This window comes from Pleurodeles waltl, chromosome 7 (assembly GCF_031143425.1).
Source record: "Pleurodeles waltl isolate 20211129_DDA chromosome 7, aPleWal1.hap1.20221129, whole genome shotgun sequence".
In the NCBI taxonomy this organism is placed as follows: Eukaryota; Metazoa; Chordata; class Amphibia; order Caudata; family Salamandridae; genus Pleurodeles; species Pleurodeles waltl.
Window position 1 is genome coordinate 1,023,183,470 of NC_090446.1, and position 20,875 is coordinate 1,023,204,344.

The 20,875-nt window shown below is 42.8% G+C and overlaps 1 protein-coding gene across 2 annotated transcripts in view; it reads left to right on the forward strand.

The window, feature by feature from the left end:
- Positions 1-20,875, forward strand: part of ABCA5 (ATP binding cassette subfamily A member 5) — a 1,006,180-nt gene that overhangs the window by 831,391 nt on the left and 153,914 nt on the right. For both annotated transcript variants that reach the window (XM_069199839.1, XM_069199840.1), the window contains exons 30-31: positions 18,411-18,528; positions 18,634-18,725. In XM_069199839.1, coding sequence (XP_069055940.1) covers positions 18,411-18,528; positions 18,634-18,725 — 210 coding nt within the window. The remainder of the gene's footprint in view (positions 1-18,410; positions 18,529-18,633; positions 18,726-20,875) is intronic.

Below are 20,875 nucleotides of genomic sequence, written 5' to 3' on the forward strand. Positions count from 1 at the left end.
ATCTCTGGGTCCTCACACTAGGTGGGAGGGACCTCAAAATAGTAACCTCTCCCACCATTCAGTGTCGTACAAAGCTCTCTCAGGGCTGGAACTTTTATTTTAAAGCTGCAAGTAGTTTATGTATCTGATGGAGACTTATAGTTGCAGATTCCTTACCTTGGAATTTTCCCTCCAGGCGTCAGACTGGATCCAGAGATTTTTCTTCGAGCAATACCCTTGCGCGTCGGTACGTGGTGTCGGTTGACTCCATAGACGTTGTGTTTGCCGTGATGATTTCAGGAGTAGTAAATAGACGCAGTGACGTCAGTTTCTTTTAAAAACCTTCCACGCCAGAGCGCAGAGACGCTAAGAACACTGAGATTGGTGCGCCAGAGCTAAGGACCTGAAAGGACTAATCCCTGTCCCTAGAAATCAGTTCGCAAGCGGGGAGGATGGGTGGGCGGTAAGGAATCTGCAACCAGAATATGTCTCTACCAGATATTTCGTTACTGAAGGTAAGTAACTTGTACATCTGATAGAGACTACTAGTTGCAGATTCCTAACCTTAGAATAGATGCCCAAGCAATGCAATCCTCGGTGGTGGGCTGCAAACCAAGATCATACTAGAAAGTCCTGTAGGACCGAACAACCAAAATAGCCATCTCGACGGACCTGACTGTCCAGGCAGTAGTGCTTAGCAAACGTGTGCAGGGACGCCCACGTAGCCGCATGGCAGATATCCAGGACAAAAACTCTGCGTGCTAACGCAGTCGAAGCAGCAGTTACTCTGGTGGAATGAGCACACAAGCCTTTAGGAGGTTGCTTTTTGGCCAAAGCATAGCACATTTTGATGCAAAGAAGCACCCATCGAGAGATGGTACACTTTTGCACCGCCTTTCCTTTTTTGGCACCCACATACCCAACGAAGAGTTGATCGTCCACCCGGAAATCTTTAGTATGATTGAGGTAGAACGCCAACGCTCTTTTTGGGTCCAGACGGTGGAGTCTCTGCTCCTTATGGGAAGGATGTGGGTGTGTGTAGAAAGTAGGCAAAGTGATGGACTGGCCTACATGAAAGGGTGTAACCAAATTAGGAAGGAAGGATGCCGTAGTGCGCAACACAACTTTGTCAGGGTGCACAGACAAGTATGGAGTTTTTGAGGAAAGGGCCTGTAGCTCACTCACCCTGCAAGCAGAGGTGATAGCGACTAGAAAGACAGTTTTGAAGGTGAGGAGTCGCAAGGGACAATTATGCATTGGCTCAAAGGGGGTACACGTCAAATAAGTAAGTACAAGATTAAGGTCCCACTGAGGCATGATAAATGGCGTGGGAGGAAATAAATGGGTGAGCTCTTTTAGGAATATACTCACAATATGAGATTTAAAGAGTGAGGGCTGATCAGGTAGCCTAAGAAAGGCCAAAATGGCAGATAAATACTCTTTAAGGGTGCCCAAAGCAGAGCCCTGATGGGCTAAAGAAAGAATGAACAGAAGAACCTCGGACAGAGGGGCAGAAAGGGGATCATCAGATTTGTAGGCCAAATGGATTCCCTATCCAGGGGTGTGGAAGGAAATGTGCCTGAAAAAGAGGAAGCCTTGATAACAAGACTCTCAGGCATGGGGTGTTGGGACAGGAATTTAGGGTAATTTGGAGCGGGCCGATGGTGGCGTGCGATAGTCCTATTCACAGGAGCCACTGTGTTGGGTTTGGACCACGTACCCAAAAGGGCATCAGTGAGGGCTTCATTAAATGGCAAAAGGGGTTCTGAAGTAGAAGCCCCAGGCTGAAGCACCTCCGTCAGGAGATTCGACCTGCCTTCTACAGTAGGAAGCTCAAGGCCAAGGACCTCAGCTGCCCTACTGACCACCATACCATAAGTTGCTCCCTCCGCCGTAGCCACGGTAGGAGGAGACAGCATGCCAGCATCAGGAGAAGTATCCAGACCACTGGCTTCGCCCAATTTCTGTGCCCAGTCCATAGCGGGGTCATCCTGGTATTCATAAGGGTCCAGGGACTCCTCCAATGCCTCCCCATATTCGTACCCATAGGAAAAAGGGTGTGACCTGGGGCGAATAAGCCCCATCGAAGCCGAAGGCAGCATCGGCCGACACCGCTTCGACTTCGAGCGATGGGGATTAGAATTGGGTCGACGTCGATAGTGAGCACCACGTCAGGAGCGTCAATACTCGACCCGGCACCGGGGAAGGTCTCAAGGGTGTAACTGGCGCCACGCACAGATCCGGAGGTGACCTCGGTGGCCGGGCCGAAGCTGCTGGCGCGGAACCCGAAGGCCCCTCATCTGAACCCCTTGGGCCCGAAGGAGCCGTATCGGGGTCGCCCTCCCAAATATGAGGCGCATGGCCTCGTAAAACCCTTTAAGTTGGGCGGGGGTTGCTCTGGCTCCGGGAAACTCGGGGAAGCATGGAGCCTCCAGACGCAGGCTCCGAGGACGGAGGCCTAGTGCGTGGACGCTCTTCCTGCGTCACGTTGCCTGAGCGACAGGACGAAGTCGGAGAGCAATGGGACTTCGACTTCTTCTTCTTCTCACCTTGACCTGAGGATTTAGAAGAAAAGTGGTGATGACTCCATGACCGATCTCGAGAACGGGACTGGGACCTACGCAGAGTCGAGTGCTGGGCCTCCATTAGCTTTAGGGACCGCTCCCTCAAAGCCTTCGGTGCATGGCCCAGCACTCAGGGCACGACTTCGAGTCGTGGTCTCGCTCTAGACACCACAGAGAAATGCGATGAGGATCCGTCACCGACATCGTCCAATGTCAGTACTCACAAGGCTTGAACCCGGTCTTCGGGGACATCCTCGACGCACCAAAGTCACACAGAAAATAACTCGACAAAACGGTTGTATTCGGCAGAAACTTGTCAAGGTAGCTCTTCTCCGGATCAGCGCGTGGCGTGGAAAGAAAAGAACTGTCTCTACCAGATATTACTGTACTATAAGGTCCTTGTTTGTAATATTAATGCAGTAGGCCTGAAAATTTGTTAGGAACTACTCCCTCTGGGTGCTACATGTATGTTTACACTGCACTAGTTTCTGCCATTCTGCTTTCATGTTGTTATGCCCTCTATGGGTTGACTGCCTGGTTACATGACCATGTTTCTTACAAATATTATTTTTATAGTGGTGCACTCTAGGGACTGTTTTGATCATTACAGGCAAGATACTACAATATTTGCTGCACTTGGAAACTCGCCCCATAATGCCTTGCGGGGCATTCATTTTACAAAAATGTTTGCCCATAACTCACCGCACCACGCAATCTTTCTGTTTAGGTCATCTCTGGGTCCCCAAAATAATAAAATAAATAAATAATGGCAATATTTTATTTTTTTGCTGCAGATAGAGGAAGAAGGTAAATGGAAGTGCTTTAGTTATATTCAGGGCCACTGAAATTATGTGACAGAGAGGACCAAATTATGCAGTAGGGCTGAACAATTTATGTGGCAAGAAAAGTCTAGTTATGCATTTGCAACACAAAAAACTCTAACTCAAGCAAATTCAAGATCTATTGCATTGCAAGTGCTTGTTTTTTTCTTTTTTTTTTACCATGGTGCACTTCATCTCTCTGGTACTGCAATATTCATGCACTAGACTGCTATAGTTAGAAGTCACGCAGTGCAGCTGGGTTGCAGCCTTTACACAGTGCCAGCAGCAGCCTAATGGGTTCAAAGGAGAAGCAAAGACTTGGCAGGAAATGTACAGTTGGCGTTCATGGCAGGGTTTGGCACACAGGGACATTGTAAGTAATTTTTTTTAAATATAAGCAAATCTGAGACATGGAAACTGTTTTGACTTCAATGTAGAATGAGCACTGGGTTTCTGAAAAAAGGGAACATGTGGAAGTGGAATTTCCACTTGAATATAAACCTTATAGCGGTGTGGGACTTTTAAGGTCAAATTGAATGACCTCACTCTTTTTGGCTGAAATGCTTCACCGTTTTTTTCTCTTTTGCAATATTTACATTTAATTATGTAGTCCTATTACAATCTCGACATTCTTGGTAAAGGCCGGAAAGAGGTTGCACAGAGAAAGAGGAATGCATGAATGTATACGGAGAACGAGATGGAAGAGAGATAGAAATATACACAGTATATCCCAATTTATGGGACATGACGACAGGCTGTGACATGGCTTCAGGGGACCCAAGGTTGGTCTATGGTACCAGTCCCTGAACCTTACATCAGGCTATGTGAATATTGCCGGAGCCTATTATTAAACTACCGAAAGCACCCGATGCCAAACTGTGTGTGGTATCAATAATATGGCCTAACCTCAAACAGTGACCTAACTGTGGAACCTTATTTGGGACACTGAAATAAAAGCCTTTATATGCCAGTGCTCTCTACTCCTGCTTGAAAGAGAATAAAGAGAAACCCTTAATGCTTCTAGTCAGTCACAGCTCCCTTTAGAGCTCATGTCTCGTCAGTTTGACAGTGACTGGATCTCACCCAAGCAATTGTGCACTATACAGGTCTGGTATTTTATTCTGGCTTTATCGGAAAACATAGTAGCGCCCAGGAATTAGAGGTTTGTCTTTATTCAGGGTGTTCCAGTCACCTGAGGACACAGAGATATACAGATGGAAGGTTTCACAAAGAGAGATGGTTTCACAAAGGACCTATGTGACAAGCCCGTGGGAGAGTTGCTGTGAATGGGAGGATAGGAGTAACTGACACTCAGAAGGGTACTTCCCCTCCCACATAGCTTTATAATGTTAATTCACAGTCTCATACCTACACATTTTTTCAGACTCTCAGATTTTCAGTTCTATATATGCCCAGTAATTTTGTTATTGTTACTTGTAATTGAATGTAAATCCGTGGTAAGCTTCGGCAAAGCCAATAGCTCTTGCTTGTTTTAGGTGCATCTACTCTTAGTTGTAATGACTGTATAGTGTTCTAGTGGCATTTATATATCCCTATCTATCCCTGAAGAGGTGTTGCGATTACATTAGTAAGGAAACATAGCAATGATCTTTCACTACAAGTGGACAAAGTTCTGACAGCAGAGTGAAGTAGTGTCTTGGCATACAGGGCTGACCTTTTAGGTTTGGATCCAAATGGATCTAAGATGGCAGTCCGTGAAAGAGCAACAAAGAAAAACTAATATTGCTCCTGTTCATCATTTGCAGTTGTAGCTGACCCTGCTTGTAATACAACTCAAAAGAGAGTGGAGAGTATTCATTTATGGTATGCTGTGAATTCTGGGCACGGCAGCACAAGTCAATGCCGTCATTGCATCCTGCTATTGGATCTTTCATAGATTCACATGTTTGAATCATTTCCTGTCGTCGAAGTGGGAGTACCATAGTAAAGCAGTATATAAAAGTATCATAGGCTATAATGGCAATGCAAAGTCAGATTAATAGCGTATCTATGTCCTTTTAAAAAAAGGCTCAAACTTGAGCTATAACCAGTCAGAGGACAGCACTCTCTAGAATGCTCCCAACAGAGACTGAATTCCTAAGGTACGTCATGTGCAAGGAGACTTCCTGGGCTCTGATCAGTTTTTTCCTATATTTCCCAACTTTTCTACATCTACTATGTCTGAGTCTTCTAAGAAGGTACTCTTCAGGCCCTGCAAGTCTTGTGGGAAGAAAAGGGCACATGTGGATGAGCCACACAGAGAATCCCTATTGCCTCTACCCTTAACATCAGGTAAAGGAGTTCAAGATTAGTCTCACTTTCTCTTCAAAAACATTAAGAGACAGAGAGGGGAGACTACTCTTGTGGCTACAGAAATCTAAATCCCACAAATACAGTTCTTCTGAGGAGGTCAGCGATACATCTGCAAGACCCCACAAAAGTTCAAGATCCTCTGACTATGAGGAGAGTAGAAAGACCTTGAAGGTACATCATAAAGACTCTCCAGAGGGTCAGCTTCCTCCTAACCATCTATTCCATCTATGAAAAAAGAGGAGGGAAAGGGTCCTACCTCCTCAGACCAGTCGAGGACAAAAAATCTTCTCAGAGCAGTCGACAACAACATCACTATCAGTATTGGTATCAAAGACAACTGTCACCACCGTCTCAGCCATGAAGCAAACGTTGTTAAGAACCTCAACTATGGCAGCTATTAATGCCCCCATTTCGTCGACCAAGGTGATCTCCTCCTCTAAGTTACTGTCGAAGGTGGATTTGACTGAGCCTACAAAAACGTTGATGAAGATACCATCGACGAAGACATCATAGACAAAAACGCAGTCACAATACCACTGTCGACTGCAGCATTATCAACTACAGCACTGCCGCCATCATCACTGTTGACGGCAGCACCGTCGACACAGCACTGTTGACGAGGGAATTCTAACCGTCAATGCCTCAGTTCACATTCACGTTGATGACGACGTCAACGACTGGACCATCAACGAAAATTACAATTACAAAGATTACCAAATTCTGTTTTAAGGCCTGAAGTGACCTCTCCAAGCAAGGTCCCAGTTTTGCTACCCATTCATTTATTGGACTGGGAAGAGTCAGACGATGATGGGCCTTTTGGAGATGCACTTAGTCCTTCAGAGCTCTAGGTGAAATACCAGGAGGAAGATGATAATGACATGGACGAATAGCAATGCCATGAACCATACTATACCCCTCCTAGGCACCATTATGAACACTGTGAGTATCATCTGCATCCTCAACCTAGGCAAGATGTTATGCAGATGCTTATTTCTATATCTCAGGCTCTACATGCCATGCTGCAGGATTATGGGAAAGGATTTCCTGACCCTCTACAGAAGCAGCAACTATCACCACTCCAGCCTTCTTCTCCTGCCACGCCAAGAAACATCCCTCTGCTGATACCGCCCAGTATGCATCGGCCTCGAATATCTCAGCACCTCCAAGGGAGGACCTCTCATCCATAGAGGATGAGAGGAGGAAAGTGAGCTCCCTGGACCTCAACATCCACGGGACAAATGGATTGACTACCTTGTCCCTACTCCATCTCCTCCACTATCTCATCCCTCAGACTCTTCCTGAGAAGGCATCAGGGGTTTTCATAATCTAATGGACCAAGCTGCAACACGATTCTTCCAACTTATGTTAGGCAGTCTGACTGCTTTCTCATTGACTTTAAAGAGAAAGCCAGAAAGTCTGTGAGAGCCGTCCCCAGTGTAGACTATATCTGGGATGAGGGAATAAAAATCCTGAAGAATCCAGCTACTGTATCTCCAGTACCACCCCGCCTGGATAATGAAATACAAAGCCACGGATGATTCCCCGCTTCCCTCATCAGTCATTCAAAACCGGACTGTCATTTCACAAGCAGCGTAAAGGTGTTAAAAAAAAACAGCCCTTCCGCTCCCATCTCCGCGCCACCGGACAAGGAAGGCAGCTGCTTGGACAACATAGGGAAAAGATTCTCTCTTATGTCTGCCATCACCCTCAAGCAACCAGCTCACTAGCGATTCTGAGGCACTGTGACCGCCAGATGTGGTCAGATATCAGCAGTCTGCTCGATCCCATCCCTGAAGACAGGTAGGTGGAAGCAAAAAAGATCTTTCAAGAAGGCAAACTACTTCATCAGAAATTCTAGGCTATGATCTCAACATCGCCTGCACAGGTTTCGTCAGTTGGCCGGCGCAACAATCTTGAGACAACAAGGACGGCTCTAGGCTACCTCTTTTAGACCGGGTGTCCAATCAAAGATCCTGGACATGGCCTTCTATGGTGAAACTTGTTTGGAAAAGTTATTGATGATGCCTTACTGGCTATAAAGACAGACACTGACACTGCTAGATCTCTTGGCACTCAGCAGTTTAAAAAGTTGCCCTATTGGGGTGCTAGAGAAGAGGTTTCTCTACCTACAGAGAGGGCTGTCAATGACATCAGCATTACCAACCTCATTCTCAATATAGGCCCACTTACCATCAGACCTACCTCCCTGGAAGCAGTGGTTTATGGAGCTCCTGCTGCTCTCAGAGTCCAATCCCATCCGCCTACCCAACACCAAAACCCTCTTAACGAAGCACAGCGGCCAGCTTTTGCATTTGGAACCAGCTTCTCTCAGTTACATACATGGCTCCTGAATTCAACAAATTCCAAGACATAAATCTCTCCCAAGAATGTAGAGAATTCTGGCCTGAGCAAGAGCTGAATCAAACAAAACATACAGGTTGAAATGGAAAAGATTCTGCTTTTCGTGTTAGCAATCTAATCTGCTTCCCTTGGAAGCCTTACCTGAGCAGATTTTACCATAACTACTCCCACTAGCCAGATCATGATTATACATATATCTATAAAAGTTTTTCCAGACGCAATTTCAAGATACAGACGTTCCACTCATTCTCCCTCTGTATGTTCAACTAGGATAGTCAAACAATTCATGAAGGGATCGTTCAGAGATTTCCCTCCAGTAGGGGCTCCTCCTCCACAATGGCTTTTAAACATGGTTCTCTCACAGCTCATGAAGTCTCCATTCGAGCGCATTCCCAAGTCAAATCTTAAATTCCTCACGTGGAAGGTCTCTCTGTTGTTGGCTCTCACTGCTACTAGAAGAGTCTGTGAAATTCATACTTATACAATTCAAGAACCGTTCTTGCATTTCACTGACATCTTGTGCTTCTCAGGACAAACCCAAGGTTCCATCACAGTTTCATCTCAATTAACCTATCATACTTCTACTTTTTTCCCGAATCGTAACTCTCCAGCTGAAACATCTCTCCACTCTTTGGATATTAAGCGTTGTCTTAAATTGTATCTCCATCGTGCCAAGCCATTCTGAAAATCTAATCAGCTGTTAGTCTCTTACTAGCTGTCTCATAAAGATACAGCAGTCACAAAACTTACCATCACCTTACACGAACAATTTCTGCCACTGGGCACGGTACACGTTTCAATCAGGCTTATCATGGCCATACTCTTTTCAGAGGTCCTCTTGGACAAAACTGCTACCACTATGTATCAGTAATTACTCACTTCAAACCTCTGAATTACGTTTTCCCACTACTTCTGCGTACACGTACATAGTTCATCACTTTTGGACTTTCTCTTACATCAATGTCATTTTTAGCCTTGAAAAAGTCAGTATGACAAAACATGTGTCGGCTGTATTTGGATGTACTACTATCTAACAGCAATAAACTGTGATCTACTACATTAGCGTGTTTGGTTGGACTTTGAACTTATTTCTCCACTTGGATCAAAACTTCTGGATTGCTTTGGCATGTCCTGGTTTATACTGATTAACTCCATATTTCTGATTGGTCCCCGATCAGTTGTAGACACCCACGGTGGTCGGGTGTCACACCAGGCTGACACCCTTTCTCTACTTTTTTGTGCGGAATTCAAGTATTCTCGTTTTCACTATCTGTAACAGTGGCTCATCAGATGTGCGGACATTTTAGCATTAACCACCTCTTTTTGTATTGTACAAAACTTACCATTGCAAGATGGATTCCTGCCACCATACAGTTTTGTCATACCAAGGCTGGCAAGCCATTCTCAACAAGGGCAAAGACACACTCAAAAAGGGCAGTGTCTACCTCGTTTGCTCTATTTGCTGGTGTACCGCTGTAAAACATATGTTGTGCTGCGATGTGGAAGAGCACCCACCTGTTCACACAGCACTACCGCCTAGAATTGAAAAGTGATGCAGCCGTAGGACAGGTGGTTTAAAGTCATCTGTTTCAATAAAGTGAGCCTCTCTAATTGTAGGTGATGTCCATATGTCTTTACTAAGGTATATGATAGCGTTTTATATGTCATAATATTTGTGTTTTCACATATGGACTACTTTCACAAAATTATGCATATATATATATATATATATATATATATATATATATATATATATATATATATGTTCGATGGCATGTGTAGCTGTAGATACACATGCTTTGCATAAGTCCGCCATCTAGTGTTGGGCTCGGAGTGTTACAAGTTGTTTTTCTTCTAAGGTTATTTGAGTCACGGGATCGAGTGACTCCTCCTCTCGGTGATACTGCGCATGGGCATAGAGTGCTTTGTTAGTTTGTTTTCTTTCCGCCGTCGGGTTCGGATGTGTTTCCTCTTGCTCCGGGACATCCCGGTTCGGTATTCTCTGAACTTTTCTCTAACTTTTTATAAACATCTGTATAGTTTCAATTGCGTTTCCCACTCATAGTCAAACCAATTGTATTCGTTGGGGTCGATTATACACCCTTAGGGGCGACCATGCCCTTTTTGGGCCTACTACAGCAAGTTGTAGTTGAACAATGGTAGGCTGATGGAACGGGCTCTGTTTCGGTTCAGTCCACAGTGCCACACCAAATTTCCCTACACCAATCAGCATTTGGTTTTCAATATCTGTCTCTCTCCGGGAACAGTGAGAAGAAAACTGCAATGCTTGTAGATTGTTTCGATCCAAAAAGATTCTTCCTGACTGAAGGGCGTGTTAAATGGAGATGGTGTCCAAGTCGTCAGAGCACACACCAGACACTTTCAGAGATGAACATGCACAAGAAGAAGTAGGACAGCGTGTAGCCGTTTCCATTTCGGATCGAGACTCTGTCGACAGTCAATCCATACCACCAGCTCAGTACATGAGTACACCAGCCCCGTCACACCAAAGACTATTAAAAGACTCCTGCTTTGGTCTTCGGTCCCCTACAGCCTTCGGGCAATGGTCGGACATGAAAATTAGCTTTGGATGACCAACCCTCATGTTCGCATCGAAACAAAAGACCAAAGTATTGTCGGCATATATCAAACAGCCTGCCACATCTGTTTCGGTACCAAGCCGAAAATCAGACTTTTCCACATCGGAGCCGAAAAAATTAGCAGCACTTTCGGAGCTGACATTTTCGGGTTGAGCCAAGCATTCCATAATCAGACCTTCTGGAATCGAAAGCTGCCAGTAGCAAACACTCTCCAACTACTGAGGAGTCATCAGAGATACAACCTATATTAGATGTTATGGGCGCAAAATCCATATACATAAAGAAAAAGGAAGGATCATAGCCTCTCCAACAATAAAGAGAAAACTGACTTTTTAAGAGACTTTGGTTGCTGGGCCTCCACCGATTAAGGTCTCACAACAGAAGGAGAAACAAAAAGCAATCCAACAGCCTCATCCTTCACCACCACATTCTCCTATCCTTCCTGCTACCCTACCACCACCTTCACCTACACACTCATCACAGTTTTCTACACAGGAATAATGAACATCACTACATACAGATGACCTAATTGATCCCTGAATTAGAGGTAAACCCATGGGATATATATGATATATATCCCATTCTCCCTAGTGATGCAGATTTATACCCAGCAAGATCAAATCCCCCTGAAGATACCACTGCCTGTAATCAAGTTATAGCTACAGCAGCTGCGTATCATAAAGTACAGTTACGTACAGATCCTATTGAGGATGAATTTCTATTTAACATGCAAACATCTACTCATAAAGAGCTTCAGTGTTTCCCTACGCTTCCAGATATGCTTAGACATGCTAAAGACAATTTTAAAGAACTTGTGAAAGCAAGAATTATTACACCCAGGGTGGATAAAAAATATAAACAAGCACCCTCTGATACAGTTATTATTATGACACAATTGCCATCTGATTCCATAGTGGTAGGTGCAGCAAGAAAAAGAGCCAATAGCCAGGCTACAGGAGATGCTCCTCCTCCAGGTAAGGAAAGTCAGAAATTTGATGCAGCAGCTAAAAGAGTTGCTACTCAGGCTGCTAACCATTGGAGGATTGCTAACTCCCAAGCACTCCTAGCAAGGGTATGACAGGGCTCATTGGGATCAGATAGAAAACCTGTTACAAAAACAGAAACGGGGGGACACACTCATCTCAATTGTCCCTTTTAGCACAGACTATTTGGAAATGGGCAATTCACAATCAGATTCAATTACTGGCAGAGTATATTTCAGAGATACACAATCAACTAGTGGACATTTTAAGCAGGATGTAGCAACAAACACACGAATGGGAGTTGCACCCACAAATCAACAATACTTCCAAATGTGAGGAACCCCAGACATAGACCTTTTCGCCACAAGAGAAAACCAAAAATGTCAAAACTTCGCATCCAGATACCCACACCCTCAGTCCAAGGGTAATGCTCTATGTATCAATTGGTCAGGGATAATTGCTTACACGTTTCCAACTCTCCCACTAATTCAATTTCTGATCAAAAAGATGAAACAGACCTTCCACACAATAATACTTATACCTCCCACGTGGGCACGTCAACATGGATCTCTCTGTAGTACCACATTACAAACTACCAAACAGACCAGATCTGTTGACTCAAAAGAGAGGTCAAATCAGACATCCAAATCCCTGCATACTCAACCTGGCGATTTGCATCCTGAAGCCGTAGAGTTTGGCTACTTACAACTTCCATCTGAATGTATGGATAGTCTGAAGGAAGCACGTACACCCACAAAAAGACAGTGTTATGCGGCTAAATGGAAGCGTTTTGTCTACTATTGTCAACCTAAAACCATTAACCTACTTAAAGCTTCAAAACAGGCTATTGTTTTGTTATTTGCTACACTCACAAAAAGCAAACCTCACATACTCCTCTATTAAGATACATTTTACAGCAATAGCTTTGAACTCTCCAAACAGACAACATACTTCCCTTTTTAGGATTCCTGTTATAAGGCTTTTATGGAGGGTCTTAAAAGGGCTATTCCACTTAGAGCTGCACCAGCCCCTGTGTGGAATCTTAACATTGTACTCACAAGACTTATGGGCCCACCATTTGAACCCAAGCATTCTTGTCCTCTCCAGTTTTTATCATGGAAGGTTGCTTTTTTGGTTGCTATCTCGTCTTTAAGGAGAGTTAGTGAAATTCAAGTGTTCACTTTAGAGGAACCGTTTAAATTTACCAAAACAACTTAGTTCTTAGGAGAAACCCAAAATTCCTACCAAAAGTGGTCTCACCTTTTCATATCAGTCAGTCAGTGGATTTGCCAGTCTTCTTTCCAGAGCCATATTCTGTTGCTGAAAGAGCTCATTACACCACTGATGTTAAAATAACTCCCTTGTACTATATAGACAGAACAAAAGATTTCAGAAAATCCATGCAACTCTTTGTGGCATTTCAACAACCTCACAATGGTAATCCCATTTCAAAAAATGGATTAGCACGATGGATAGTCAAATGTATCCAAACTTGCTATCTTAAAGCTAAAAGACAGTTACCAGTAACTCCTAAATGTAAAGCAGCCACATGGTCTACACCACACACATTTACTAATCACTTCTGTGTGGATGTGTTATATCGCCAACAAGCAAACGTTGGGCAGGCAGTGCTTAGAACACTATTTGAAACAACTCCAACTCCTACAGGCTAGCCACCACTTATTTTGGAATGGGACTGCTTTACAGTCTATGCAAAGCATGTTTATCTACAGCTACACATGCCATTGAATGTAAAATGTTACTTACCCAGTAGACATCTGTTCGTGGCATGTAGTGCTGTAGGTTTGCATGCACCCTCCCTCCTCCCCAGAATTCTGTAGCTATTGTAGTACTATATATTGTAAATATGTATATACATTACATGGGCATCTCTTTTCTTTACTATCTAGGTACATATACTCCTATACACTCTTTACTTCACCCTCCTGCAGGGAAAACAATCTAACAAAGGACTCGATGCCCATGTGCAGTATCACCGAGAGGAGGAGTCACTCGATCCTGTGACTCAGAAAACCTTCTTCGAAGAAAAACTTGTAACACTCCAAGCCCAACACTAGATGGCAGACTTATGCAAAGCATGTGAATCTACAGCACTACATGCCATGAACATTCCCATATATTCACTTAAAGAGCCAGTGGTTACAGGGATGTTATAGTTAGGCTCTAAATTTACTTGTACAAAACCATAAAATTCAGCAGTTACAGTTATTTCAGGTAACTATTACTTGCGGCCTAAGGTAACTATAACGTGTGCCTCCGCCATGTACAGTTCTTTCTTCAATAATGTGACTTCTAATGTTTCATTGATATTTTTATTGATGTTATAAATGTTGCCATGAGCGCTGTAATATCTGGGGTATTTAGCGGTGTTGGCAGCCAATCAGATCTCATCCCGCAATTGGGAGGGTTGACGGAGCCTTCGTGTCCCTATTTATGCAAATTTTGATTTTCTTAAATTTCTCAAAAACTACCGAATGGATTTAAACCAAGTAACAAAAAAGGCACTTTCTGGACCAAGAGCTGCCTTTCTGCCAAATTTTTTCATTCCGTCCAGTGGTTCGGGTGCTATTCCTGTTTGAAAATCCCAATGGAAAAATGCATGGTAAAAAAGCAATTTGTGACACCCTTTTTTCTCAACCCTCGCTTGATGGTGCTCCTTGAAACTTTCCAGACAGATGCTGAAGTGAGCATGGTCTAGTTTGGGAAAATTTTGTGAAGATTCATCAAACGGTGCCAACGTTATTAGTAAAACAAAAAGTGCTTTTTCTTTAGAAATGAGGTCTTAACCATATAACTATAACTACCGCCACTAGGTAAAAAAAATATATATATATATATATACACATAAAGATGTGTTAAACTGTTGCCCACCATTCTCAAATGTACTACAATTAATATAGATTTACCTACAAAAACTGTTTGCTAATCTGATTCAAGCATGTCAGTCTATGAAAGGTCCAATACTGGAGAGTAATATAAATGTCTTACCTGTAGCTGCAGTTCTCCAGTATTGGTATCTTTCATAGATTCACATTTGACCCACTCTCCTCCTCTTAATGGCTCCCCTCATAGATCAAAATTATTTTTCCCACTTGTGCTTGGAACATCTGAGGGATTAAGCCTCTGTTGGGAGCATTCTAGAGGGTGCTGTCACCTGATTGGTTATAGTTCAAGTTTGTTCCTTTTTTTAAAAGGACATAGTTAGGCTATTAAACTGACTTTTTATTGCCATTATAGCCTATGATACTATTACATACTGCTTTACTATGGTACCATGGGAATCCCACTTCGACAACGGGGAATGGTTCAAGCATGTGATTCTGTGAAAAATACCAATACTGGAGAACTACAGTTACAGGTAAGTAGCTTATTTACGTTTCTTACATCACTCCTAAAGTTTGGAACAACCTCTCACTCCACATCAGAGCCTACCCCTCTCTTTTTGAGTTCTGGAAGAAGCTGGAGATCTAGCTTTTCAGTTAAGCAACCTACCATATGCAGGGCTTGGCATACACACCTCCACAGCGCCAGGATACCCGCACTGGTGATATTGTGCCTTACAAATACACTAACATTTGATGTTGCACTGAAGAAGGAGCTTTAAGCACTGGCACTGAAACAGCTGATGCCCTGGAGGTTCACCCAGTTGTGAATACAACATGGTACCAGCATTTAGGACTGAACAACTAACAGGAAGGAAAAAAAAGATAGAGTTGCAAAACTCTGCTGCCAACAGCCATATGTGCAGACAGTGGTGAATTTTAAGCAAAGATGGTTGTACACAAAGTTAATGTACAATGTGGTGCTGGAGGCAGAGTTTAATAAGATGAAATTTCACAGCATCATAATTTTGCACCTGTCGTACATCAGTGAGAAAATTTTCAATTTTGAAAGTCTCCCAATTCAAAACCGTTTGAGAGAACAGGGAGAATAGAAGTGATCCAGCGACTGCTATGTAGCTTCTGCTTTGTGATCAGACCCATCTCTTGCTAACATGGTAAGATTATATCTGGATTATAGGCTACAAACTAAGCTCAAGACTTTATGATTGGACCTGACATGCTTGGTGTGGCTTTCTACAATGTTTTTGTCTTCAGTCCTCCTGTTTTTTCTGACTTCGTTTTTGCTGGACATAGGACTCCATGTACTTTACCACTGGTTACCAGTGCTAAAGTGCTTGTGCTCTGTCCTTTAAATATAATAAAGTTGGCCCACACTCAGTTGGCACATTTAATTTACATGTAAGTCTTTAGTAAAGTGGTATTACATGTACTCAGGACCTGTAAACTGAATGCTACTAGTGGGCCTGTCGCACTTCTTGTGCCACCCATTTAAATTGCCTCCTTGAACGTCTCAGGTCTGCAATTGCAGTCAGTGTGTGCAGTTTTAAAACTGGCATTTCAACCTGGCAAAATAAACCTTATGCCAGACCTAAGCCTTCCTTTTTAATACAGATATCACCACAAGAACCCTAAACAGCCCATTAGGGCTGGGTGCAGTGTACTTAAAATGTTGGACATGTACTTTTAAGTTTTACAGATTCTGGTAGTAAAAAACTCTTATCTTCATGTTTTTCTACTGCAAGGCCTAGCTTTCCCATGGGATAACATTGGGCTACCGTATTAAATTTAATACGTGCTAATTGTCAATTGGGAGTAGGTTGGAATGTTGAGTTTGATCTCTAAAGAATTGTAATTTAAACCCCTCTTAAATGGTAATGTTGGATTTTAAGTTACAAATATAAAAATGCTATGTTTAGAAAGTTGCCATTTTCTTGTCCCAGCCATTTGGTACCTACAGCCTGTGTCCTTTGTCACATGACAAGGTGTACCTGGCAGGTGGTGTTCGTCTATTGCTCCAGGACAGTGAGACAAAGGGGGAGTAGATGTTGGTAGGATGGGCCATCTCTGTTAGGATGAGCTGTCACCTACACACTTTCACATCACAAAGGGTTCAACACTAGTCTTTTGTGCCCCAGACAGGCTGGGACCAGGGCAGGGAGACAGGAATTTCCAGATACCTCTCTTGTGGAGGGCTCTAGAAACTTCTACCGACTCTCAGACTCAACTCTTCAGATCACTTCTGGATTTGTGGACTCTGCCAGGAATAAGGGCTGCCCAGCTGTGAAGTCTGCCTTGCTGACCAAGGACTGCTTAGGTGTGCAAGGTCTGCTGTTGCTGCACCAGGACTCTTCCTCTGCTGCACCAGGACTCTACTGCTGCTGTGAGCTGCCCTGGTGAATGCAGCCTACACGCGTGGACCCAGAACCCCAGGAAATCTTCAAAAGCCAGTTGGCTGGCCCCCTGTTCAAGCTACAGGGGCATAAAAGGCTGCTTTAATATCAATGCAGGTCCATACATCTCGTGTGATGCAGCCTGCCTTCGACTCTGGCCCAGCATGATGTAGTTCCTCATTGATGCACTGACGCTTATGAACACAAGTCCTCACAACACCAGTAGCCTCTTCGAGTGACCCCAACACCAGCTCAGCATGATTGCTCTCGCCCCCTAAGCATTGCAGCGCCAGTCTCTGTAAGCCACACCAGCTTCCTCAATATCGATGCTGGACCTTGCATTGCAGCTCCTTGTTGACAGTCATAGACTCAGCTGTTGCACCATGCATCTCGACGTGAGACCTCTCTTTGCAGGTCCTTGTCGACAGCTCATCAACACCAGCCTGAGCATCTTGATGCAAAGACTTTGAACTTTCCATCCAGGCCACAATGTACATTGTCAGCTGACCGAACTTAGTCCTGTGTCCAGCCTGTGCTTCATTGCAGTCAGCCTAAACTTGTGACTTGGACCTGGTGTACCATGACCAGCTAACCGCGGTTGGGGCTTTTTGCTTCTTAGTGCTTGATTTTCACAAACCCTTAAACATTGCATACTTCCGGTTTTAATAATTAGAATTCATCAAATGTTACCCTATTTTATTTAAATGTCGGATTTTTATTGTTGTGTTTTTGCAGTATTAATGTTTGAAGTTCTGCAAAAATAGTTTACTTATTGCCTCTAAATTAAGCCTGACTGATTTTTCGGCAAGCTACCTATAGGTTGAGCAGAGGCTAGTATGGGGTTTGGTTGTTTCACACTGACAAGAATTTCACCCTCCCTCACCCAGCAACTGGTAAGCTTCCAAAATGGTTGTCAGGTTATTGATATTGGGGGGGCGCCCATCTTGGAAGTTTGATTCAAAGGAGGCTTTTGTCACTGCTGGAATCACCAATCAATACCACCAAGTTGCAAGCACTGGCAAAGCCGGTGTCATGAATGAACACACATATGCAAAGCAAGACCTCTTGGCTTTGCCAGTGCTTGGTTTAAAGGCAACTGATACTGACTACCATTGTACACATAAACCTCATGAACTAGGAAAGAACTGGAAGAGGAATCAAGTTTAGCAATCTGAGCAGAAACTACACAATCCTTAAAAGCCCCATATGCGAATGATTACTGCAACGCCAACAGAGGCCCACATTTTGTGTGAGTTTGCACCCCAAGACTCTCTCGTGATCCCTAAGGCCCCCGCCTATGCAGATGAGCACTAGTTGGAGGAGCCCTATTCAGGTCATTGCTGAGACCATAGCCAGACTGGTACCCTTCTCATAGGAGGAAGCGATACAAAGCAGTTGGTAGGTAAATTGTAAGCAGTTTGCTTTATTTCTTGTAACTGTTGCCTTCTGGTTTTGTTAATTTGTGTACATTTATTCTAAAATTAAACCTTTGGAACTGGCTTCACTGTGTATATTTTACATTGTGTTTTCTCTAGAAACCTGCAATTCTAGTCTGCGGTTTGTATAAAGAATACGACGAAAAACGACATTTTTTTCTTGGACGAAAAATTAAGAAGTGGACAACAAATAATGTCTCTCTTTCTGTAAAAAAAGGTTAGAACTAAATTATGTACCTCAAACCAGTGTGTGATTTCAGAAATATGATGTTCCATGACTTCTTACAGACTGCTTACAGATTTTGTGTATGATTGATCTTAGGAGAAATACTGGGACTTTTGGGGCCGAATGGAGCTGGCAAGAGCACCTTTATTAACATGTTGGTAGGAGACACCGATCCCACTGCTGGACAGGTATATCTGTAATTAAATAATAATAAAACTCACTTTTGTTCTGTCTAATATCAATCCACACAATATCTAAAAATATGTATTCATTATAGTTACTGTGTCAGTTCAAACAATGTGGGAACGCAGTTGGGGCTATTATTTATTTGGGAACGTTTTCTTTCACCACTTGACGTCTCATGATCTGCTACCACGGGCTTTTCTGAACGCACAACTGCTTAAATGACTCCCTCGTTTTATGCATTTTTTCTGATTTTCGGCTGTTTTCAAGGCATATTTCCACCTACTTATGAACATGGAAATGTGCCTCGAAATACCAAGGCACTTGTTATTCTCCATTGACGAAAACTGGCTTCCATTCGAACTACAAATCTGCATGTTTTAATGAAGACCTATTTCACGATTTTTTATTTTAAGGAATTCTTTTGTATTTCCATCATTCTCATGGCAACTTTTATTTTGGGACCACTTCAGCCGTTTTCAAAAGTTCTTTGCTCTGGAAACATATGATCTTCCTTTCCCATCTATTGGTCCTTATTCGCAATGCACATTATGCTTTTAGTATCAAGTAAGTTGTACATATATATTTGTGAGTTCTTAGAGCACTTTGTCACCTTGCGGTTACTTCACAGCGCCGCAACTCTTCACTGTGAAAGTCTGTCTCATAATGTTATTTTTGTGCAATATGTTAGCACTGCAATTTTTTTTGCATTGCTGATTTCGAATTTTTGTAGCGACTAAGAGAAAAAAGAAATGATAATTCCCTTGTTTTGCATTCTTTTCTTTCCAATAGGCCTTTGTCAGTTTTTATAGTTGATATTGGGTGCGAAATCGTACTGCTCGTGCCTTCCTCTGCAATACCAGAACAGCATTTCAGTGTGCAATTGCTCCCCACGCAGATATTGCTCCCTGATAAGGGGGTAATTAATAATGTATACTATTTACCACCTGACTGCAACGACAAGGGACATATTAAAGAACCTTTTTTTGTTACTTTAATCAAACACAGCTTTCATCTGTTAATGAGCGACTGTTTGTGATTATTTTGCTAGCTTTTTCTAAATAGACTTTTGTTTGAAATATTGTGCAATCTGAATCCCAATATTTGTACGCTCTTTCACATCCGTGCTTCCAGGAGCTGGGCTACCCTCATTTATTTTGTATATAGCTTTATCTTCTGCTTCTGGAACATACAGTTGGCCAAATTCATTTAATTTGTCAAGCCAATTTCTCATGGGAATTTCCTTTTGGAGTAGAATTTATTTCTACACTATCTGATTGTTTATCAATTGACTGTATTACAAAGAAACAAATGCATAGATTATGATAAATTGCTCATATTTATACAAGAATGGGTAAAGTGTTAAAGTGAAAGATTTAAGTGTGAATGGTATAGGGTAATGGTTCAAGTATGATGTGTGAAGGGTTTAGTGGTGAAGGATATAGAGATTCAGAGACACGTTTGAGGATCAAGGTTTTAGGAGTGATGTGTCAAAGATTTAATAGTGACGGTTTAACAAAGAATGATGGAGATTTCAAGGTGAAATTAGACGAATTTAGGGGTAAGGTTTTTAGGGGGGAACGGTTTAGTGGTGAAAGGTTTAGGGGTGAAGGGTAAAGTGGTTAAAGGTGAAGAGGAACGAGTGAAGGACTTAGGGTGAAGGATTTATGGGTCGAGGACTTAAAAGTGACCATTCTATGGGTTTAAGATTGCATGGTGAAGGGTTTGCAGGTGAAGGAATTAAGCATAAAGGGTTTAAGATGAAGAGAATAGCGATAAAGGAAATTTGACAAAGGTAACCACTAAAAAAAAAAAATTAAGGGATGCGATTTTATTCGCATTTTCAATAAATAAATTATCATTATGCCTAACACAAGATAAATATGCAAAGTTTATTAAAAACCTAAAGTTAAAAGGGTACCAAAAATTGAACAGACCCTGCCAGCAGTAGAAAATGATCTGTGTAATATTCTTAGTAGCCAACAGCATAAAAAAGACTCTCTCCCTTTCTGTCCTCCTTCTGGGTTCAGAGACTATGGAACAACAATCTAGTGAATTTCAGGCAAGTCTAGTGGTGCAGGCAAGGAGTCTAACAAGATATGTTGTTTCAACTGTACAAGCACAGTACAAATTGAACACAGGCGTTTATTACACT